The following is a 24,927-nucleotide window of genomic DNA, read 5'->3' as shown; positions in this document are numbered from 1 at the left end:
AGGTTTAATAAAGAAGCTGGTCATATATAATGCATATCCTTAAGAATGGATCATACTGGTCACTTGTAATAATCATGATGAGTATAATAATCACTGTAGAAGCTATTGGGTGGTGGGGTGGTGATATATCTCTGCCAAAGGAGGAGTAAGACACTCCTTCCCTCCGCTAGCCTGCAGGTCACACTTGGGCAAGGTGTAAGATCTGCTCAGCCAGCCGCCCCCCCCCCCAACCGATCAGGGTCACATGAAGTCATGGGAGCAGGTGGTAGGTGGTCATATGAGCAGCTGGTGCATATCACAAGAACTGGTTATGCGACCACTGACGCCAGGCAGACAATCTGTGAAGAAAATCGATAATGGCTGGCGTCACTTGTCTTGTAAAGACACTGCCCAGAAGTGGTTTAGCATTTCCTTCCTCTGCAGAAAAATTTGCAAAAAACAATCATGATCATAACACCATGATCACCTACATCATATGACAAGGCACATAATGATGATGATAATATAGGAGCTATGATTTAGACGTTCTAGAAATCCATATCTGGGTGATTTCCTTCAATGTGCTTAAATAAAATGATGATCTAAATGATGATTATTGAAGGGGTCCACAGGGTGATTGACTCTCACAATAAAGAGCAATTGAAAATTCTTTGCATTTAAATGGAAAGTGAGCTACAAGATCATCACGGACGAGATGAGCTGAAAAGCCTGTTTCTGTACTATAGTGTTCTATGACTCTATGACGAATTCATTGCTTCAATGAGCAGTGGGAAAGGCCATGCTAGGAGCCACATTAAGCATGCCTAAAAATTAGACGGCCACCTGGCAGTGCTGCAACATTGGATTAATTCCTGTTTAATTCATTTTTAAGGATCTTGGCATTGCTGATATGGCAAGATTGATTGCCCATCCTGAATGGTGGTGGTGCATGACTTTCAACTATTGCATCTTTCTGGTGCAGATACTTCCACAATGCTGATGGAAAGAGAGTTCCTGGATTTCGACCCACGGAAGATGAACGAATGGATGTAGGACAGGAAATGAGGTGGTGGTGCCCCCAGCATCATTTATGGTCACACACACCATGCCATAATCCTTTCCTTTTGCTTTGCGCTATCCAGCTGACAAGCCCTGACTTTCCCACGCAGTAGGTAGCCAGCCTTCTCAATCTGGTCAACCGCTGGAAGGGAAGCAGAATTGAAGTCTTGTCACTAAACCCAGCAGGCATTCACAGGCTTTCTCTGTCATTACAATTCCTCTCCACTTCACCATCATTATCGAGGCACAAGCAGAAGAGGGAACAGACCGGTGACTCAGCTTCTGCAAAAGTTCGCCATGGATTGGATAGTAAGTGTTGGTTATTGATCTGAATAAAGAACTGACAATCAGAGATAATTACACCCTGTAATGGAAGACGGCTGTCTGGACTGTCAGCCTTTGAAATAGATTAATGCTGGGTCTTTAGTCTTTCAAGGAGGAAAGATAGGGCAGCATTTCAGGTTTGGTTGAACTGGTCTGCTGATGTAATACAAGCGACCAGAATTTCATGCAAATGCATTCACGACTTTATAGAGTAAGAGAGATTTTTCCAGTGTCATGATTCAGACCCTAACATGCAGGTATAAATGGCACCTCCGAAGACACATGCGAACCATTAATACTACAGGATCTGGATTAACTGCCTACAAAAATCACTCCCAGCTATTATGAGACGTGTCCTCATTGCCAGCTGCTCCAGAGCCTCTGAGACAGCTCTTAGCTTGTTATGAAGGTCATCCCACATGTTGCTACAGGTTCCTCATATGGCGTCACAGGATTACGTCAGGCAGCTTACTGTCCACAGTCAAAGCGCAAATAATAGGGTCTGTGCTTGCATATGGAACCACAGAATTTTCCCTCGAGGAAGGCCACAGCAGCTGAAGAGGAGGCACGAATTTTCAACATGGCAGGTTTTCCAGTAGCCCGAGCTACCTCAAATAGTGCTTGGCGAAGTTGCCTCAATATACTATTTCTGCATTACCTTCGTTTATATTCGATTTCTTCTCTATCAGCAAATGGAATAAGATAGCTTCTATTTGATGAATCAGTTGAGCAGCCTACTGGAGATGAATCATATGTGTACTTCTCAAGCTTCAGAGATGCCTGTGTGGATATCGAATCTGAATTTCGGTACTCTTGACCAGATACATTGCCACCAGCACCAAACTAGTACATTGTGCCTTTTAATACTTTAGTAGTTGTTTCCTAAATTTCATTACTTAGACATATTCATTGATTTATTAATTTGGCAAGAGGACAAGGTAACATTACCATCACTATAAATAAACACTGCAGCTTGGCTCAACAGAACAGCTGAAATGGTATACCCTGGGACCTCAGAGTCCCATTACTCACCGCAATGTGTTTGAAGGTCATCATGGAAGTCACACAGCTCTTCACGCATGTCTTCGGGGCAGGTGGAATCGTCATCACTCCTGAAGTTCAGTAGCATATTAATCTGCAGGAAAACATCAAAACTCAAACTGATACGTATGCAAGAACAGGCTATTAAAATATAACTTGTTACCAGTGTTGATACTGTTTTTTAAAATGCAGTTTCACTGAGCAGGTTTGCAGACCATTGGCTTTTCTTTTTCCATGAGGATACAATTCAGTTAGTTGCCACAGGTTTCATTTGAATGGAAAACTATAGTTTTCTCATTGTATCGAAAAGGCTCTGAAATGGGAACATGAAGTGCACCTGTGCACAACATGTATACTCTCAAACATATTGAGTTACTTTAATTCTTCATCCTGTATTCAATAGTGGTTTGTAGGATTGTTTACTTTTGTAATGTGAAACTGCTAGTCCAGTCTTATTCTCAGTTCAGTTTGGGGAAGATAATCCCATTTTAGTTATTGTATGCAAAGATGGATGCAGAAAATAATTTGGCTATGATAGAATTTACCTAGTATAGGATCCTCGTGATTCAGAATCAAAGCTATATACAGTAACCTGATAACTCTTAATCTTCAGCTGTTTTCTAAAATATCTGCGATTGTTTTCCCAATCAACTGTATATTCAAAAGGACATTGATAATTAATGAGCCTATTTCATTTTCAGACGTCACTCTCCAGACCACAAAATCTTGTCGTGTAAAGACTTTTTCTTTCTTAACATTATCAATTTTGCTAAATCCGTATTTTGTTTGCTGACTTATCTCCTACTGGAAAGAGTTTCTGGATATTTACCTCTGCCAAAAGGTTCTGATTTTGAACACTTTAATGAAGTGCCAAACAGACTGTTCAACCCTTATAAAGAATAACTGCAGCTTGTGCATATAACTACAGGTTCAGCCATGTCATCTGCACTGTCTCCAAAATGTGAACATGCAATAGCTAGAAATGGCTGCAATAAACCAGTTGTGGTCTAACTAGTGTTTTGAAAAGGTTCCAGCCAAACTTTCTTACTTATGTTTTCAATGGATTTGTTTAGCTTCCAGGCATCCCAAGAACACATTTAAGATATTCTAAAAATTTATCTTTCCAACTTTAATTTTATACTTTAATTAATTTCATACAGATCTCTGTATATATATCTACATACTGTTGTTTCTGTGCCTTTTAAAATGTGTCATTTGTTAATACAGTCTATCCTCATTATTTCCATTAAATGTATCACTTCACACTTTTTACACAGGTAGGTTGTGTAGCTGGGAAACTGGGATCACATGGTAATTGGTGTGCATAGGAAATCACACACAGAGAACATCCGCTCCATAGTCTGAAGGTTGCAATCTGGAAAGTTAGTGCTGAAAAATTTGAATGATGTTCTGTTATTATTACTATGGGGAACCTGGACATTTTGACAATAACATTGCTCTCCTAAGTGAGATCTGATGGGCAGCAGATGGCTAGTTTAAAGATTAAAGCAGTAGGTATGCCTTCATCTGCAGCCATAATCTGAAAGATCAGCATTGTCTTCAGGGAATGGGTTTCACCACCAACAATAGCCTGGCATCTTAGCTATGCCTTCAGCGGTACTAGTACACCTTGTGGCCCATGGGCTCACTCTGACACAGAACCAGAGCCTACACCTTGACCCTGTAAAACATGGATGAGGTTATGGAGGACTTCCACTCGTCCTTGAGAAACATCCTGGTCTACATTCCAGGGACAATCTGATCCTCCTGGACACCTTCACTGCATGACTGGAAAAGAATGCAGTTCTGTGTCATGGTGTGATCTTCAAGGAGGGAGAAGAAAAGGCATACTGCAGTGGAGTCCTTATCTTGACACAATGCTTGGAGAACAGTTCTGTCAACAAACACTTTGTTCCTTCAACACGGCCCTAAAACAACAATGTCGCTACAGGTAGATCAAGATCGAACATCTCAGCCTCACAAAGGTACTTCTTCCCACTCAGTATCTCACGGGCAACATTTGTGTACAAACTCCTTCACATCTCCGGGAAGGATATGTGACCCAGCACCCAAGGCCAATCTCCAAGCACCGAGCCATTTGCATGCATTTTGGACTATTGGGCAAGTCGGGCTATTCACTGCTTCATATTCCAGTCTGGATACACTCTATTTTGAAATAGTCACCAAGAGGTTACGAAGCGGATGGAGGAAAAGATTCGAAGATGCATTCAAATCCTCCTCGACAAAAGTGCAACATCTCAATTGACACCTTGCAATCCCAGGCACGTAGCCATTCAAAACAGAGATGTTACTGGAAACTTCGGATCCACTCATCATCTATAGAAGAGTCTGTTGTTCCTGCATTTGTCTCAGTGAACCCACACCACCAGAGTGGAAGAAAACCACCCTCAATCCTGAGAGACTACTTAAGACATACAGTATGTACTTTAAAGTCAGCTTCTAGGTTAATTAAAAAACATATTTTCAAAGTATGCCCTTCCTCCCAAATAATTGCCCCACAAAACCCTAATATTCCTCAGTTGGTCCCTTGTTTGGTGTGGTATGGCCAGCAAGCTCCTCTTCAGCCTAAAAGAAGGTAACCAATGGGAAAAGCTCCAAGCTGCTGAATCTCCAAGGTCAATGCACTATCATGTGATCTCCCCAAGGTACTCCTGATAAATTGAGTTGGCCATTCATCCAGAGCAGCAAGTGATGCATGTTGTTATCTCAAACTATTGGTGAGTTGCTGGCAGATGCTCAAATGAATGATTCAACCCATTGATCACAATGTCATGTGTATACTTACTCAACGCTTTAAACCACTGTGCTAATTTTTATTGTTAATAATTCTGTACAATTCCACTAAATTCATGGAAGTAGAAAACTCCAAGTGCTCTGGTATCAAGCTTGTGGTCAACTAACTGTAGACAACCTAGAGCAGCTCCTCACAGCACAGGAGAAATATCACCATCACAGTCTCTACAAAATAATACAAATCCTTTGACAGGATTGGCACTCAATGTCAGTGTCCTCTCCCTGACCACAATTCCCAAGAGTGAAGCTGTGGTCATGCTCAACCAGTTCTGATGGGCAGACCACATTGTCCGCTTGCTCTGGGAGGGAGCATCCCACTCTGAGCTCAGTAATGGCAGATTCACTGGAAGACAGAAGTAAGGCACTTCTCTGTGAAAAAGTGTAACGTCCCTAACAATTTCTGGGAATCCTTGATCAGTGATTACTCAATCTGGAGAAGTCATGAACATTTACAGACTCAACAACAGAAGGCCATGAGTAAACAGTGACCACTTAAATTGTCTACTGTCCTTACAAAATCATTTATTTTAATCTTACCACTACTCATCAAAAATTATCAAAATAAAAATTTTCCCCTACTACCAATAAAACCTTACTTCAATGATCTGTGAAGTATTTGCACTTACCTTGTTATGATCCCGGCAGCAATTGGACTCCCTCTGTCCTGGCCCCACCTCACATCTAAACTTGCACCTGCTTAGATGTAATTGAATGGGAAATTTGAATGCCGAAGATATTGCCCTGGAGGATGTTACCATTGGTAGACATCATGGACACTGCTTGTGAAAACTGCCTATGCAGGAAAATCCTAAACACAGGGTCTATATTGAAATCATTACATAGTAATCTCCTGAGGGGAACTTTCCAGTAAATGGCTTACTATATTTTCTAGGAGCAATGAATAAATTGCTGGATTTGCAACAATGCCCACTCAGAACCACTCTGCATTGATGTAAAAGTGGAATTACAATTGCATTCAAAAAGATTAGAATGAAAAACTATCTCATGCCACCTGAAGAAATCCACTTTAGATTCTTTGGAAGCAGCAGCTTTCCTTTACAGTGCAGTCTCTAAAATACCCAAAAGCAAAGACAGGTATGCTGTTAATTATATGAAATTAACCCATTCACAGAAATGTTGGACATTACCTGCTCCTGAGGAGGTGAACGGAATTCTTTTGACTTCCTGGCCGTCAAGGCTGCCGACATATCGAAGGCCAGCATAAGTTCTTCATACCGGAACTTTTGGTTCCTTTGCAGCTTTACAACAAACTTGTCAGCAAAAGATGCAATGGCTTCCACTCGATGTCGGAGTTCACAGTCACAGAAGTAGTGAAGCAGTTCGCACATCTAGAAAAGAGAACAAATTGCTTTTCATACGTAAGTGACTGTCGTGGAAACCTAACTAAGAACACCAGAGTGACTTTGAGTTTCATTTTAAGAGTTTATTAACATGATATTATGGAGAGCCTGCAGCAGTCTCCACTACCACCAGAACTCTGATTTTTAGGTTATACCGAGCTCATATTTAAACAGCAAGACAAACGACTTCATATAACTTTGTTTGGCATCCCATGGTCAGTACATGATCAATTGTTTAAAAGACATGTCAATTATCTCTCAGCACCAGACTAACAGTTCTTCCTGCTTCCTGTTATCAGCACTCATGTTTTACCCCAGAGGCACCCTCCCTCCTGGTTCCAAGGGCCTAGCATCTTGTTTATTGGAGTTCCTGGTACTGCACTTATCATCCAAGGTTATTCTCGACACACATCAGCTGCTCCAGAATGGTCAAATATCCCATCAGACACTAGTTTTAACCATTTCTACCACAGTGCCCAATTGTCTCCAAACAATCTGTTTAACTAAAATTACACCTTTTAGTTCATTCATGTCTTGTGAACATCACTTTTAAGTCTGGCAAGTATTAGCTGTACCCAATACAGCAAATATTGATTTGAATTTTAAATCCCTTATAAAGACAGTGACCAAAGCAGCATGTCTACACTTAAGAAACATTGCAAAGGTACACCTATTTCTGTCATGTAATGATACTGAAAAACTGACACGCTCCTTATATAAAATAGATCATATTACTGCAATGCACTTTTTAATCGCCTTCCAAAGCAATCCATTGACAGGCTTCAACTCATTCAGAACGGCACTGCTAGATGTGAAAGAAAACCAGGATGAGAGAGGGTATCACTCTTGTCCTAGCTACTCTGCATTGGCTTCCTGTATCTTTAGAAACATAGAAACATAGAAAATCTACAGCACAATACAGGCCCTTCGGCCCACAAAGTTGTGCCGAACATGTCCCTACCTTATAAATTACTAGGCTTAACTATAGCCCTCTATTTTCCATGTACCTATCTAAATATCTCTTAAGAGACCCTATCGTATCCGCCTCCACCACCATCGCCAGCAGCCCATTACACGCACTCACCACTCTAAGTAAAAAACTTACCCCTGACATCTCCTCTGTACCTACTCCCCAGCACCTTTAACCTGTGTCTTCTTGTGGCAACCATTTCAGCCCTGGGATAAAGCCTCTGACTATACACACGATCAATGCCTCTCATCATTTTATAAACCTCTATCAGTTCACCTCTCATCCTCCGTCGCTCTAAGGAGAAAAGGCCGAGTTCACTCAACCTATCCTCATAAGGCATGCTCCCCAATCCAGGCAACATCCTTGTAAATCTCCTCTGCACCCTTTCTATGGCTTTCACATTCTTCCTGTAGTGAGACAACCAGAACTGAGCACAATACTCCAAGTGGGGTCTGACCAGGGTCCTATATAGCTGTAACATTACCTCTTGGCTTCTAAATTCAATTCCATGATTGATGAAGTCCAATCCACCGTACACCTTCTTAACCACAGAGTCAACCTGCGCAGCTGCTTTGAATGTCCTATGAACTCGGACCCCAAGATCCCTCTGATCTTCCACACTGCCAAGCGTCTTACCATTAATACTATATTCTGTCAGTTTTGCATCCTATCAATGTCCCGTTGTAACCTCTGACAGCACTCCACACTATCCACAACACCTCCAACCTTTGTGTCATCAGCAAACTTACTAACCCATCCCTCCAATTCTTCATCCAGGTCATTTATAAAAATCACAAAGATCAAGGGTCCCAGAACAGATCCCTAAGGCACCCCACTGGTGACCGACCTCCATGCAGAATATGACTCATCTACAACCACTCTTTGCCTTCTGTGGGCAAGCCAGTTCTGGATCCACAAAACAATGTCCCCTTGGATCCCATGTCTCTTTACTTTCTCAATAAGCCTTATATGGGGTGCCTTATCAAATACCTTGCATATACAATACATCTACTGCTCTTCCTTCATCAATGTGTTTAGTAACATCCTCAAAAAATTCAATCAGGCTGGTAAGGCATGACCTGCCCTTGACAAAGCCATGTTGATCACTTCTAATCATATTATACCTCTCTAAATGTTCATAAATCCTTTCTCTCAGGATCTTCTCCATCAACTTACCAACCACTGAAGTAAGACTCACTGGTCTATAATTTCCTGGACTATCTCTACTCCCTTTCTTGAATAATTGAACAACATTCGCAACCCTCCAGTCCTCCAGAACCTCTCCCATCCCCATTGATGATGCAAAGATCATCGCCAGAGGCTCAGCAATCTCCTCCCTCTCCTCCCACAGTAGCCTGGGGTACATCTCATCTGGTCCAGGTGACCTATCCAACTTGATGCTTTCCAAAAAATCCAGCACATCCTCTTTCTTAATATCTACATGCTCAAGCTTTTCAGTCTGCTGCAAGTCATCACTATAATCACCAAGATCCTTTTCCATAGTGAATACTGAAGTAAAGTATTCATTAAGTCCTGACAAAGAGTCTCGGCCCGAAACGTCGAATGTACCTCTTCCTATAGATGCTGCCTGGCCTGCTGCGTTCACCAGCACTTTTTTTGTGAGTTGCATTAAGTACCTCTGTTGTTTCCTCCAGTTCCATACACACTTTTCCACTGTGACACTTGATAGTTCCTATTCTTTCACGTCTTATCCTCTTGTTCTTCACATACTTCTAGAATGCCTTGGGGTTTTCCTTAATCCTGCCCGCCAAGGCCTTCTCATGGCCCCTTCTGGCTCTCCTAATTTCCTTCTTAAGCTCCTTCCTATTAGCCTTATAATCTTCTAGATCTCTAACATTACCTAGCTCTCTGAACCTGTTGTAAGCTTTTCTTTTCTTCTTGACTAGATTTATTACAGCCTTTGTATACCACGGTTCCTGTACCCTGCCATAACTTCCCTGTCTCATTGGAACGTACCTATACAGAACTCCACAAGCTCAAAACATATTTATTTAACTTTGCTTTTAACTAATATCCTTCTGTCCTTAATTTTCATGTTTGCATTTTATCCCATAGTAAAGCACCTCTGTAAATAAGCTATTATTGTTATTCTTCTTCTTATTATTTCTCTAAATATTCCTTGAATTGATTGGCTTATTAAACAATTTTAATCACATTACTTTGAATCAGAAGTCCTGTATTGACCGGGAGAGAACAGAAGATTTCCTTCCTAATTGGTTTCCATGGCAATCTGAGTGCCATCATAAATACCAGATTCTTATTTACCAAAATTACGGGGTTGTCCCAATTCAATTGTCCAAAATCTAAAATCTAATCCAATAGTTTAGACATTTTGCTCTCCTATTCAGTGTTTGTCCCTCTACTGTAGATGGAAATAAATGCCAGTTCAAAATTAAACAAATCATAAACTGGTCAGGATCAACACTTTGGTTTTGTAAAATGAAATGCAGTTTGCTGCAGGAACAGTTAAGCAATGAACTGACAGTCAGCATTCTGTAGTGTGTAAAGTCTGAGTAATTATAGCTTAAATTATATTTGTAAAGAGGCTCTTCAAATTACCATGTTCCATAATCTTACCCAAACGGATCCTATTAATCTGACTAGATATTCAAGTACAAAATATATTGTTGAGTCCCTTGTTGATATTTATTCATTTTTCAGGATCCGTGCTGGACTGTCAGCATTTATTCCTCACTCCCAGCTGCCTCCGGGTCATAGCAGTGAGCCATCTTCTGGTAAAAGTGTTCACATAATGCTACTGGCTAAGTAGGCCCAGAATTTAGATGTAGCAATGAAGTAGTCGCCAATTAACACTCGGCTTGTCACTGACACCCGCATCTTGAGAAAACATTTGAAAATAAAGTCAAATAGTGCAATATAAATGGGAAGAGGGGCTGGGGTTGGGAACGGCCTGTGTAAATGTTCACTGGCCTGAGCAGCTGAATCATTGGAAAATATTTTTCTCTATAAACAAAATCAGTATGATTTTACTGTGCTCTATTGGGGATTGTGTTTGATCAGTTTCTTTCCAGTTTAAAACTCACCAAGTTAAACCAGCATGTTTCTTTTAGATAAATATATCTACTTTAGGGCATTGTTTGTTTCATAATTTCCTCTCCCTCTATTTCTGTGCAAATAGTTTCAATATGTGATCAAACAAATTGTTGTGTTCTTTCATAATCAAATGTCGTGTATACATACACCCTTGGAGGTCGACCGAGGGTGGGGGGGGGAGTGATATGGGGTTGCAGGGGGCAGAGTGGTGGTGCTACCTCCCTGAAATGAGTTTTTGCAGGGTGGGATGTCTGCAAAACCCCAACTAATTTCAAGTGATTATTCTTCAGCTATCAGCAAGTTATTCACTCAGATGAGCATTGCAGTCAATTTCAAAGATCACTGACTGTTAAAGTTCAGCATGATATTAATATGTAGTGACCTGAATAAACTTTGACACCCATCAATATCCATACTTATAATGGAAAAACTCCCATCCCCACTTCCTGCAACCTGAAGTTTATGCAAATGACATCAATGCCAGCACTGCAGTTTTGGGTTTTGCCCAATAGGTGGCACTATGGTGTCATTGCTCTTCCAGCAGTAATTAGGTCCAGCTAATAGACACTATGCATACCAAACATCTTCAGAGCTTTATTTAGATTTTGCCTGCTTCTTTGGCTGCCTTAGTGTCTAGCTGGTGTAGCCTCTCAAATTCTGCTCTCTGCTCACAACTATTCGTTTTCCTAACCCTTTATGTGGAAACTTTTCCAATCAGGTGACCCTCTGAATTTCCAGCCTCCTACAAGTGCATACGTGACACTGAAGGATTTCCCAGCAAATATGCAGGGCATGTTGTAGAAAGGGGCACTCTGGCTTTGGACTTGACAGGAAGATCACAAGGAGTCAAAATTAGGAGTGCCAAGACCAGATGTGCAAACCTTTAGGCTTCCAGCAGATGCCTGAATGAGTAGTGTGGAAGTCCCTCACACATTGGTGTTTCCCTAACTTTCACAGTTGCTGTTGGCATTACTGCTGCAGATCACAGCCATTAATTTGTTTTCAATCTGTTCATTTAGCTCTTCCATTTGTAAAACAAATTTTCTGGGCAAACTTCTACAGTAAGTTCCTCCATACACTATAATTTCCTGGGTAATGCACTGTTCCCTAAGCTTTCCATTAATCTTTCAGGTCCTCTAAAACAAAAATAAGCACAAAATATGCATTAGTTTGCCACACAGTGCAGAAATTGTACTGGTGTATTGTACCTGAAGTTTAACAGACTCTGGCAAACTTTTCTCCAGCAGTCCTTTGAAAGCGGGTTGAGTCACTTGCGTTACTGCTTCTCCAGCCTCTATAGCCTTCTCTTCATTTTTAGTGACAATCTCTTTCTCTGTTTTATCTTCATCCACTCTCTCCTCTTGGTGTTCGCCAAACAAGTCAGAATCAATCAGTAGCAGAATTTTTTGGACATCATTATCATCAAATATGCCTATGATCAGCATGGTTTTAATCAGCTTGAGAATAGGAACTAACTGAAATTCCACACTTCCCCCCACTGGGTCTCGAATGTGTGGTCCACCACCCGTTACAGCCTCTGTGAGCATTTCGATTGCTTTGACCTTAAGAATATTAAATGGCAACTTCGGGCTGTATTGACGTCTATCGTCACTGGTGCTAACAAAACATGGCAATGAAAAGTTTAATCGAGGTCTCAAACAGGTGCTGAGTCCAACACCGGGAAGTCCATAAGTCCGATTATTTTTTGGAAACAGTGTTATACTCCTGGTTTCATCAGTTACAGGAATAATGAATTCGTTGTTCATAATTAATCTAGCTTCTTTAGCTGATTCAAGGTGCATACTTAAGAAGAGGTCATAGAATCCACTGCGTAGAAGCCCTGGCAGATATTTATTATCAATTGTATACAATAGTTGAGATTGATCGATGTGGCTACAAAGTGCATGGGCTACGCGGTTGTTGCCCACGGCACACAAGGCACAGTACAGTTTCAGTGTATGGTAATGGAACTTCATGAGGTCTTGATTTTCAATTAGCTCAAGAATGTCTATTGACCTGAAAAATATGATAAATATACCTCATTATGGCTCATCAGGCAAAACTAAAATGCATGGCAATAATGAGAGTTAAAGAAATATGACAATAGTGCAATATTCCAGATGGTTGTAAAGGACTTTCCTAGTTTACAAATCAATAGATAATCACGACATCTAAACATACATAATTATAACATTATATTACAGATGGATAAACCTACATACATGTGATTTTGGGCCTTCTTCTTCTATTGAGGATTAAATGAAAATCTAGGTATTATGGGGTCTCTGTGTATCATATTAATTAAATTAGCAAGGAATTACCCAAGTCACTGGAATTTAAACAATGCAATGTTTAGTAAAGTTTAATTTTGTAAAGTTTACTAATTTTCACTTTGACGTCTAGTGCACAAAGGTAATGAAATGTGAAAATTACCCAAATATTCAACAATTAAAATAGAAGAATTTCCTTGCAAAACAGCTCATTTGAATGCTTCAAATTAGTAACTATATTATTTAATCAATTCAATGAACATCTCTTATCAATTCATTGTCTGTAACTAGCAAATAAGACTGTGACCACAAATAAATCAGTTATGTTATATGTCAAATTCTGAAAATAGTCATTTCTAATCACAGCTCAATTGCACTTTATAAAATGTTTTTAATTCAATTGCACTTTATAAAATGTTTTTAATTATAAGATGTTTTTATAAACATCTTATAATTATTGACCAAATCTAAAACCCTTTTCATGAAATACCTTTGGATATTTAACTATTTCTCAATTTATCAGTGAGTGCAGCGTTAAATGTATTGTGTTTTTAGCAAAATATACTTAAAGGTGGCATTTTTGAAAAATTGCATCCAATTGGACGTTAAGATGCAGCAAACTGAAAACACTATTACAGCTCTCATCTTGGTTTAAAGAAGATGCTGGTGAACACTGTCAAAACCATTGTGCACAGCACAAAGATCCAGAAGTCCCTCCCTACAGAACTACTTGCCCACTTTAAGAAATAACTCCCTTATTGATCTGAACAAACCAAGATGTTGCAGCCGTGGACCTCCTGATATCATATTAAAAGTGTATCAAATTGATTACCGACTGCCTCTGATTGCTGTTAATAGTGTGAATAGCCAAGATAAACAGTTAATTGTGAACAAATATGGGACAGTAAAAAAAATAGGATCTTTGGGCAGTTTCAATCAGCTGATGAATTTCAGAGAGATTAGATTAGAGAGATTAAGTGAATGGATTATATTTGTGCAAACACGAGAAAATCTGCAGATGCTGGAAATTCAAGCAACACACACAAAATGCTGGTGGAATGCAGCAGGCCAGGCTCAACCCGAGACATCGACTGTACTTCTTCCTATAGACGCTGCCTGGCCTGCTGCATTCCACCAGCATTTTGTGTGTGTTGGGTTATATTTGTGCTGTCTTGTTTCTATTGCAAAATGAATGTTGAACGGATGTAGCTGTTTAAAGAAGGTATCTTTGAATCAGTAGGAATTGAGCTGTATGTAAGAATGCTTAATAGTATTCAAATAGAATATTTTGCACTTCTTTCCCAAGGTACTAACAAATGGTTAATGTAAATAAGCTGTGATTTGCACTGCACGTATGATGGGACTTTAACAGTTTAAAGTATACCTACCGATTCTCCTCTGGAATATGCAATACCATCATCTGCAACGGTTGAAGACACTGCACAACCCAACCATGGTGATCACTAATCCTTGCTGTCTCCACAGTGAGAAAATCAATGGGCATTCTGCTCCACAGAACAGGAGTGATCATCTGTATGTCAAGTCGAGGAGGGCACTGTGGAATGGGATTCTTCTCTTCACTTTTAAATATAGCCGCAGACAGAGGCATTGCATTCTTTAGCAAAAGATATTAATGGTTTTGTTAATGTACAGCAATACGAATGGAATTAAACTGCCACCATTATTTAATTTTCATTTCATAAGTAAAAAGTAGGAGAATGAACTAGCCCCAGAAACAGAACATTTCTAAATAAACCTTCCAACATTTAAAATGTTTACATGTTAATTACAATTGGTATATTTCTAAGCTGAAGTTCTTGTGCTAATTATAAAAGTCTCTTAAACACCATGGTCACGCAGCTTTTAAGTTAATAGTGTGTTTGTCTCTCTCCTAATCAAGACATTTTTAAGTCACCAAAAGGACCTCAGCATATGATTCACTTGGACTAGCAAGATTCATAAAACAGTAAAATTCTGATACTAAAACATCTTTGGGACTTGGCTGGGGATGGATTAGGAGAGGTTTCAAACTATTTGATCCTATTCCAGTTATAATATGTTAAACAAGAGTCTAATAATTTTCCAGTGAGCCCAGTAAGTTTAAAGAGAGCAGGAAATATACATGTACTCTGGACCCTGGCTCTGGCTGCAAACCGATCGACATACCTGAATTCTGATATTCCAGACTGCAAACTCAGATTCAGGATGCACAGCAAGCTCACAGTTCAGACCTGAATTCTGGCTGCACTCCAGCAGCACACCCAGTTCACACACTTAGACCCTCTGTTCACAATCTGGACGAATGAGTGAGCCAGATACTGGAAATCTCTTTCTGTCGGATGCTGGATTATCAGTTTAACAGTAGTCTGACACTGAACAAATAAACACCTTCCAGCTCCAGCTGTCAGATAATTGGGCACGTGTTGAAGAGTTGGTATTCCTAAAATTTGGAAATCTCCAATTGCATGTTTTAGGTTAACAAGTGAGCCAGATGCTGAACCATCAGGATTTTAAATAAATTTGACCACCTCACATAAATAAATCAGAATTACCCAAACTTTTACCAGGCTTTGGTCAGACTTTGTTCTGCACTTACAGTATTTCACCAAGTAACCACTGCCTGTCTCAAGAGCGTCATCAAACGATCTGGTGACAAAGTATAGTGGGAAGCATTTAGAAAATACTGTGGGGAGCATTCTGACTGGTTGCATCACTGCCTGGTATGGAGATGCCAATGCACAGGATCATAAGGGGGCTTCAGAGGGCTGTGTACTCAGCCAGCACCATCATGGGTACGAGCTTCCCCACCATTGACCACGTTTTCAAAACCCAGTGCCCCAAGAAGGCAGCATCCATCAGGAAGGACCCTCACTATCTGAGAGACATGCCATCTTCTCATTACTCCCATCAGGCCTGAAACCCACTCTACATTTTCGGACCAATGTCTTCCCCTCTGCTATCAGATTTCTGAATGGTACATGAATGCTCCCTCACTATTCCTCTGCTGCATTATTTATTTATTTATAATAGCTTGTTATGCTTACACTTTGCCAAAATGACAAATGTCATGACTTAAGTCAGTGACTCTGAATTGACTCTGATACTGAAGTATGAATAGGCCTCTCACAATAAATCAATGTATGAACATAACCATGTAATCGATAGTCAAAACTTAAGGATCTTCATGATATGTAATTGTGTTGTCATTCATGCATTCTGTGAACTCAAAACACGAAATACTACTTCGTGTGCTTGATAAGACATGAAACATTATCACATATGACTCTTTCAGATGTACGATTTTAATTCCACGTCCCATTCCCATTCTGATATGTCTATCCACGGCCTCCTCTACTGTCAAGATGAAGCCACACTCAGGTTGGAGGAACAACACCTCATATTTTGTCTTCTCTAAATTCCGCTAATGCCCCACCTCCCCTTCGTACCCCATCCCTTATTTATGTATGTATGTATGTATGTATTTATGTATGTATGTATGTATTTATTTATTTCTCTCTCTTTTTTTTCTCCCTCTGTCCCTCTCACTATACTCCTTGCCCATCCTCTGGGCTCCTCTCTCCCTTTCCTTCTCCCTAGGCCTCCTGTCCCATGATCCTCTCATATCCCTTTTGCCAATCAACTGTCCAGCTCTTGGCTCCATCCCTCCCCCTCCTGTCTTCTCCTATCATTTTGGATCTCCCCCTTCCCCTCCCACTTTCAAGTCTCTTACTAGCTCTTCCTTCAGTTAGTCCTGACAAAGGGTCTCAGCCTGAAACGTCGACTGTACCTCTTCCTAGAGATGCTGCCTGGCCTGCTGCGTTCGCCAGCATTTTTTATGTGTGTTGCTTGACTCTTTTAGAGTTAGTTCTTGGATCTGTCATTCCAACAAAAGTTCCTCTCTTTACAATGTATGGTTGCTAACTAGCTGGCCTGAAGAAGCCACTTTCATTGTGAGCAAGCAAAAGTGCAAATACATATATAGAAGCGAAGTCTTTAAGTAGGATCCACTGGATGAGTTAGACGATGCAAGGGAAGAGAAGCAGTTATGCCACAAGAACTTCCAGAAGCTGTGTGGCTGCTATTAGGGCCCCCTGATGCTTTGGGATTTCCAACATCTCAGGGAATCTGTAACATGACATCATGGCTTCCTCGGTATCCCAGGAGAAGGTGAACATAGCGACTCTTTACAAAAGTGCTCAGTATGTATCTGGTAAATTACAAAGCATCCTGGCCCTATGGTGGGGGTTTCACTGTAGAACACTTTGGAACAGATGGTGCATTTGTGTAAAATGCCTCCCAAGCCCAAAATGAAGCTGCTTTTAATCATTGTCGAAGTTAGATGTACTGGAACTTGCCAAAGAAAGGCGATACAGCCAAATCTGCACTTGCACTTGCATATCTCTCTGGCAAAGTATACTTTCACTGTACACCACTTCAGCCAGTGGTATTCTGCATACATACCTTGACAAGAAATGCACTTTGAACCTTTGAAACCCAGCGGGATGCATTCAATAAAAGTAGGCCCAACATTACTTCTCTGTTGAATTGAGAAGCAGTACAGAGCTCTGTAGTTTAAGGGTAGGCACTGCACTGTCCCTGAGCTGAAGGCAGTGATTGTTCCAACAGTCACTTTACCATACCAACATTCTCAGGATTTTCCTTCCAATATGCATTGCAACAGCCAATCTTTCACAACCTATTTATAAAGCAGAATAATTGACATTACAACACCCACCTTCAATTTTCCAAGTTCAAACTGGAATAGATTTGGGCTTGTGGCTTGCATGAAAACAGCAGGAAACAACTTTGTGCCTGGCTCAACCTAGGAAACAAAAACATCCAATTTAAAAGTTTTATTTGGAATTCTTAACACTCAGGTCTTACAAAAAGAAATCCTCAAAATAAACAACAAGGGCATTTGACTGATATCTCATCTGTCCCAGGGTAAGCAAATGTCTTTTACCAAATAGTTGTGGAATTTAGGGAGTGAAAAGTAATTTGATAATCTCAGCCCAGTTCCATTTCAGATTGATTATAGTTAATCAGCCTGGCTATCGAAATATAATTAGACCCTCAAACTGACTGGATGAAGTGCACCAAGGAGTTACAGCAGGATTAATTTGGACAGAATTAGCAACAGCTTTTCAACCGTCTGGTTTGTGCTTCATAGACAGCATTAATGTGATTATGGGCATTCACACCTTTGGCTTTCCTCTTAACCTTTATTATGATACAGGTTATTTTAACAGAACCAAGCACCAACCATGCAGCCCTGATACTCCCATTCTGCCTAAGTAGTGGGAGCAAAAACTGAACTTCTGTAAGGGAATTGGATAGAATTGCAGGAGAATACTCTGCAGGACCACAGGTAATGTGGACCACAGGGACTCAGTGGATTGCATGGTCTCTTCGAGTGTTGTAGCTGTTCAGTATTTCTGAATATATATATATAGTATTGTGCATTTCAATTTTTAAAATTGCATTTAAAATTGACATTACTTCTCAACAGGCTCTCCTATTAGGAGAGAGAGATGAAGCTGACGTGGCCAGAATGTTCATATGCTTAAATGCAAATGAGCAAAGTAAAACTTTCTTGCTCTTAAATGCCAACCTATAATTTTTTCTATGGGGATTAAATTTAATAAGCCTAAATACATTTAGAAAACTTTAAGTATGATATATTTAGTTTGCAGAATATAGAGATCTGTACACATTTGCAGCTTTGTAAGCTAACCAACATACCCAAAACAGCATTGGACAAGTCATTTACCTGGTAACGGATACTAAGATCCTTTCCATTTGCTGTGAAGGTTAACCAGCCGCTTGCGAGATCAACCAAGCAACCAACTACTAAGTCAGCACTGCTACTGCTTGATCCCTTTGAGCTGCTGAGAAGATCTCCTCCCCAAACCATATAACAATTGCTGCGCTTGACACTGCAAAGGAAACAAACAAGCCAAGCAAAATTAGCACTTAGTCAAAACAAAGATCATCCAGCAAGCAGGCACGTCAAGTAACAGAGCTCTAAGCAACTGCCACTTTTCATGCAATTAAACTCAGTGGAAACTTTATTAGATGCACCTAATCATTAATGCAAATATCTAATCAGTTGTGGCAGCAACTCAATGCATAAAAGCATGCAGACATGGTCAAGATGGTCAATCACTGTTCAGACCAAATGGGGGAAGAAATGTGACTTGACTGGACAGATTGTTGATGCCAGATGGGCTGGTTTGAGCATCTCAGAAACTGCTCATATCCTGGGATTTTCACACACACCAGTCCATAGAGTTTACAGAGAATGGTGTGAGAAGAAGGGCAGTTCTGTGAGCAAAAATGCCTTGTTATTGAGAGAGGTCAGAGGAGAATGGCCAGACCGGTTCAAGCTGACAGGAAGGCGACAGTAACACAAATAACTACGTGTTACAACAGTGGTGTGCAGAAGAGTATCTCTCAATGTACAACACATCAAAACTTGAAGTGGATGGGCTACAGCAGCAGAAGACCATGAACATACACGAAGTGGCCACCTATTAGGTACCTCCCGTACCTAATAAAGTTCCACTGAAGGTATTTCAGTAGAAAAGGCTGGGATGAAGTTGATACAAAAGAATGATCTCTCAGTTATTTTAATTTTTTTTGCCTCAGGAATCATTGGAATTTCAAAGATGAATACCCTTGAATACATCATACATAGCTCATGGGTTGTTACAATTCTTATTCACTATTAATGTTGCACAATATGGAATTGCAGTCACCAGATGTTAGCTCATTGGTTAATGCTATGTAATGTTCAGAGTTCAGTTCTGACGACATCTGTAAGGAGTCTGTACAGCCTCCCTGTGGAACGCATGGTGCTTCTTTGGTTTTCTTCAGGAGTTTTTGTTTCCTCCCACAGTCCAAAGACCTACCAGTCGGTGAACTAGTCATTGTAAATTATCCAGCGTATAAGTCAGGTTGATGGTTGGGCCAGAAGGGCATATTCTGTATTGTATCTCAAATAAGTAAATAAAACATTCCAGTTTTGGTGAATTTCTTTGGTGTAGTTATCACAATTGCTTCCTGAGGTTTGGGGAGCTGCTATGGCTTTAAGGGACATACCATGTAGATTGTGACATTGTTACTCAGTGTTTGTGGCTTCACTTGCATGACAGTGATAACTTTTATGCTTCACTTGATGATCTGTTCCCAGGTAGGTAAATGAGTAGAAATGATACCTAGCTCAAGAGAAGGTCCCAGTAATGGAGCAAATGGGATATATTGGAAAGGGATGGAAACAATGGAAGTACTTGCTCCTATTATTCACAGCTAATGAAATTGTAAAGACAATATTTGACAAGCAGAAAAACATTCAAGTAATGATTCAGCAAAGGAAAAGTACATTTCAGTAGCAAAGAAAGTGTGTAAATAAAATTGGCAAAGTAAAATTAAGGAAAGCCTGAAGCTGTTTTACAAATACATTCAAAGGAAATGGATAATTAAGGAAAGAATGCAGACTAATGGAGATTTTCAAGGTGACAGATTCTGATTGAACAAAATAGTAACACAAATAGGGTTATGAACATAGGGTTGTTATGCTTGCCTTCATGGGTTATGGCATTGAGTAAGAGTTGGCATGTTCTACAAAACTTTGGTCAGACTGCACTCAGAGTAGCACGCACACTTCTAGTCATTGCATTATAGGAAGGATGGGATTAAGCCGGAAATGGTGCAGAAAACAATTCACAATGGTATTGCCTAGAGTGGAGGGCTTGAGTTACATGGAGACATTGAACAGGCTGGGGCTGTTTTCCTTGGAGCAAAGAAGGCTGAGGACGTTATAGAGGTTTCTAAAATTAGGGCATAGTTAGGGTAGAAAGTCATAATCCTTTTCTGAGGAAAGGAGAATCTAAAACTAGAAAGTACAGGTTTAAGCTGTGAGGGGAAAGACTGAATGGGTATTTGAGGGGGAAGTTTTTCCACACAGAAAGAAGGTATGGATATTTGGAATGAGCTGTCAGAGGAGGTGGAAGAGGCAGATATAATTACAATGTTTAAAAGACACTGGGATAGGTAGATGGATGGGCAAGGTTTAGATGGGGATGGATATTGATCAAATGCAGACAAATGGGTTTAGTTTAAATGGACATCTTGGTGCATATGGACAGGTTGAATTGACTATTCCATGATTATTCTTTGAATCTGTGAATCCATTTGATGTTGGACAAGATGCACAAACTTCTGGGATGTTGTTGAATGAAGGAACAAAGGGCAAGCAGCACAGACCACTGAAGGCTGTAGAACAAAGAAGTAAAGTGGTTATAAACACACAAGAAACTTGATTTTAATAGCTGAGGAACAGAATACAGCAGCAGGAAGGTTGATGTCAGAACGTAAAGCACAGGTTTGACCAAGGATGAAGTCCTACATAAAATTCTACTCAACTGATGATGTGATTGTACCAGAGAGAAGAGAACTGTATCCATGAGGAAAGAACGTCCAGGTAAGGGATAGATTGCTTTTATTTTTGGCTGAAGGGTGGTTAAATTGTTGCATAAAAATTGTAAGAGATCAACAGGGAATAGAGAAAAAAAGGGGAATTTCCCTCAGCAGACAGTCAGTGACCAGAGAAATTGATGAATACATGGTCAAATAAAATAGCAAATTTAAATGGGTGGGGACCGGTCACATTGCCACTCCAGGGAAGGCAATTTTGATGCTGAAAGCTCCAAAACAATGCTATCTAATATTTCTTAAACACAGTACAATTCACTTTCATTGCTTTTTAAGTATAAAGAAAAATCTTCTGTTTCTTAGGATTTATATTTTCTGTTTTAAAGATTCTACCTTCCAGCATATACAGCAGATAAGGCTATAAGTTATCACAGATCATTTATTTCATTAAAGAACATAATCATAATATATTGCATGAAGCTGTCAAACTATAGAGCATACCTTTCATGAATTCTGCCTTTCTCATCTCCAAGAGTAACAGTGACAGTCCGATGTTTATTCAAGTCAAACGACTTGCTGTGGTAATGGTAGTCAGGAGTTACCCAGCCAATCCACACCAAAGATGGATCTTGGCCTGCAAATATTCTCACTGCATAATAATACTGTGCAGCAAAAAGATAACAGCAACACCTTATTATGATTATAAAGAACAGTCATTGTAAGAATCATTTTTTGTGTAATACCGCATGTGTGAACATTGTTTCTGAGGTTACAATAGCCTAAAATTACTTACAGATTTTATCAATGAAGTGATTATTCTCAATGGCAAAACACTAGATTTTTTTCAATATAGAATTGTTTGTAAAATTTTTATACATATGCTTAATCAAAACAAAATAGTTTGAATTTGGAAGACATTGACAGCTAGAGAGAGTTGTTCTGACAACACGGTCTCCACCTGAACCATGCTGGGTCCAGGATCCCGGAGAATCACATAATCAGGGCTGTGGATAGGGCTTTAAGGGGAGATCTTGACTGACAAATCTGCTGGAATTTCTCGAGAAAATGACGAACAGAATAGACAAAGGAGAATCAGTGGATAATGTTTACCTGGATTTTTAAGAAGGCCTTTGACAAGGTGCCACACATAGGACTGCTAAACAAGACAGGATAGGTACTAACTAGCATGGTCAGAAGTTTGCTAACTGACAGGAGGCAAAGAGTGAGAATAAAGGGAGCCTTTTCTGGTTGGTAGCTAGTGGCTAGTGGTGTTCCTCAGGGGCCGGCGTTGGGTCTGCTACTGTTCAGGTTTATGTTAATATTTTGGATGACATGGCCAAGTTTACGTATGGTACAGGAGTCTTTATGCAAGATTCCCTAAAGGTTAACTTCCAGATTGACTCAGAAATAAAGATGGCAAATGCAATGTTAGCTTTAATTTGAGAGGACCAGAATATTAAACCACATTAAGAGTATTGTAAGCAGTTTCAGGCCCCAAATCTAAGGATGTGCTGCCATTGGAAAGGGTCCAGAGGAGGTTTGCAAGAATTCTCCTGGGGATGTATGAGTTAAAATATAAGGAGCATTTTATGACTCTGGCCTATATTCACTGGAGTTAGAAGGATGAGGGGGATCTCACTGAAACCTACCAAATATTGAAAAGTCTGGATAGGATGTATGTGGAGAGGATGTTTCCAGTAATGGGAGTGTCTAGGTCCAGAGGGCACAGCCTCAGTATAAAAAAAACACTTCTTTACAAAAGAGATGAGGAGTAATTTCTTTAGCCAGAGGATGGTGAACTGGGGGAATTTATTGCCACAAACTTGTCTGTGGAGGCCAAGTCATTGGGTATATTTAAAGCATAAGCTGATAATTTATTGATTGGTAAGGGTGTAAAAGATTGGAGAATGGGGTTAAGAGGGAGAAATAAATCAGAAAGGCAGAGCAGACTCAATGAGCCGAATGGCAGAATTCTGCTCCTGTATCTTATTGTCTTATGGGCTATCCCCGTACTGGATGCTTGGGTATTCTTTCAACACCAGTTAGTCAACAAATTAACAAATTTCACGTCACATGCTCGTGATAATAAAGCTGATTCTGATTCACATGTGACTTCATCCAATCTTTGGCTCAGAAATTAAGCTACATTATTGAGCCATTATTGTTTTATTTAAGAGAATAAACTGAGACCCCATCTTCTTCCAAGGTGATGTAAATTATTCCATGTCAGTTTTCTACAAAGGTATTGCAGCCCCTCACCTCACCATCATGAAGCAGGTGATTTGGTTAGTGTCATATTTCTCTTTGTGGATGTCTGTTGTGTGCAATGCCTTTCATTCAAGGCAACAGTGTCAACAGCACAAAGTGCTTAAAGGCTGCATCCTTTCTATGAAGTGCCAAGGTCACAAAAGATTCATTCTAAAAGCAAGTCTATCTTTTTAAAAAGTCATGATCCAAATATCTTTCTCAGGACCTTAAAATTAAAAAGTGGACCGTATTTTGACCTGAGTACAGGTAATAATATATACATAGATAAGATACTTCATGTCTCCGTAAGCGCTATCTGAACATTTGTTAAGAGGCTTTTAATCACGTATGGGAATAAGCAGAGTTTTGTCATTGCTGATTGCACATTACCATTGAGGATTTTTTAATAATTTCTTGGTCAGCTCTGTCTCCAGATACATCACGGCTCAATCTTGCACCCCTATGTGTAAAGAAGTAAATATTTTTAATTGAGAGTAGTCCTTCAATAGTAGAAAATTTTCCCCACTGAGAATTAAAGGCACAAGTGTCTATTTCAAAAGAACACCTTAATCATTTGTGCATAAATTAAAAAAAAATTGTAAGAAAATGCAACAATTGGTGCTTCAATATAAATAAATTAGCAATGTTAAGTAAATTGAGGTAATATTATAATTCTAAACAAAAAGAACAGAAAATTTGTTAATCTAAGAACATGGGTGTACTGAAACTCTTGATTAAAACTTCCATTGATTTAATTCCCCAAAAATAGCTCCTTAACTTCTAAAATGCATTTGAAAGTCTGAACGTTAATTTCTAAGGAATTCCTTTACAGTGAAACTGAGAACTAGGTAAATGCATCCTGAGCAATACTGGTCATTTGTGATTGCCAGCTTGACTCAGCAGCTTGAATTTTGCTTCTAAGCCAGATAATGACAGGCACAAATCCCATTACAGAAAGTCCAAAAACATGGATAGCATTTTTAAAGTGTATTTTCTGAAATTTGAAATGTGTTTCCTGACGGTGATTTGCATGAATGGAGACTAAGATAAAATTCAATTTTAGTGCTGGTGTGCAAAGTATGCACTGCAGATTTCCTCAAGTGACTTAAATAGAAGTTAAGGAGGATTAATAAAAGAAGAATAAATGTGCCTTCTAAGAATCTGGACAACATTTCTTTTTCAAGAAGTTAATCTGATCATATATTCATGCGTTTTGAAATTTTATTGTGTGTGCAAAATTGATAGACTCTTCGGTTATCTGAGTTAAAAGTAGTCCACTGACTGTTGATATTTTGAAATCTGCTGAAGATGAAATATGAATACACATGCTTTTCTTTACAAGTTAAGTTTCCTT

At 39.6% G+C, this 24,927-nt stretch overlaps 1 protein-coding gene across 9 annotated transcripts in view; it reads right to left on the bottom strand.

The window, feature by feature from the left end:
* ryr3 (ryanodine receptor 3) overlaps positions 1–24,927 on the bottom strand; it is a 380,840-nt gene that overhangs the window by 196,994 nt on the left and 158,919 nt on the right. For all 9 annotated transcript variants that reach the window (XM_063051027.1, XM_063051036.1, XM_063051064.1 and 6 more), the window contains 8 exons: positions 23,964–24,033; positions 21,828–21,988; positions 18,664–18,829; positions 17,629–17,715; positions 14,282–14,508; positions 11,832–12,639; positions 6,366–6,566; positions 2,395–2,497 (listed from right to left, as the gene is read on the bottom strand). In XM_063051027.1, coding sequence (XP_062907097.1) covers positions 2,395–2,497; positions 6,366–6,566; positions 11,832–12,639; positions 14,282–14,508; positions 17,629–17,715; positions 18,664–18,829; positions 21,828–21,988; positions 23,964–24,033 — 1,823 coding nt within the window. The remainder of the gene's footprint in view (positions 1–2,394; positions 2,498–6,365; positions 6,567–11,831; positions 12,640–14,281; positions 14,509–17,628; positions 17,716–18,663; positions 18,830–21,827; positions 21,989–23,963; positions 24,034–24,927) is intronic.

This window comes from Mobula hypostoma, chromosome 1 (genome assembly GCF_963921235.1).
Source record: "Mobula hypostoma chromosome 1, sMobHyp1.1, whole genome shotgun sequence".
In the NCBI taxonomy this organism is placed as follows: Eukaryota; Metazoa; Chordata; class Chondrichthyes; order Myliobatiformes; family Myliobatidae; genus Mobula; species Mobula hypostoma.
Note: the sequence above shows the minus strand (reverse complement) of the source record. Positions and strands in the feature narration are given on the sequence as shown.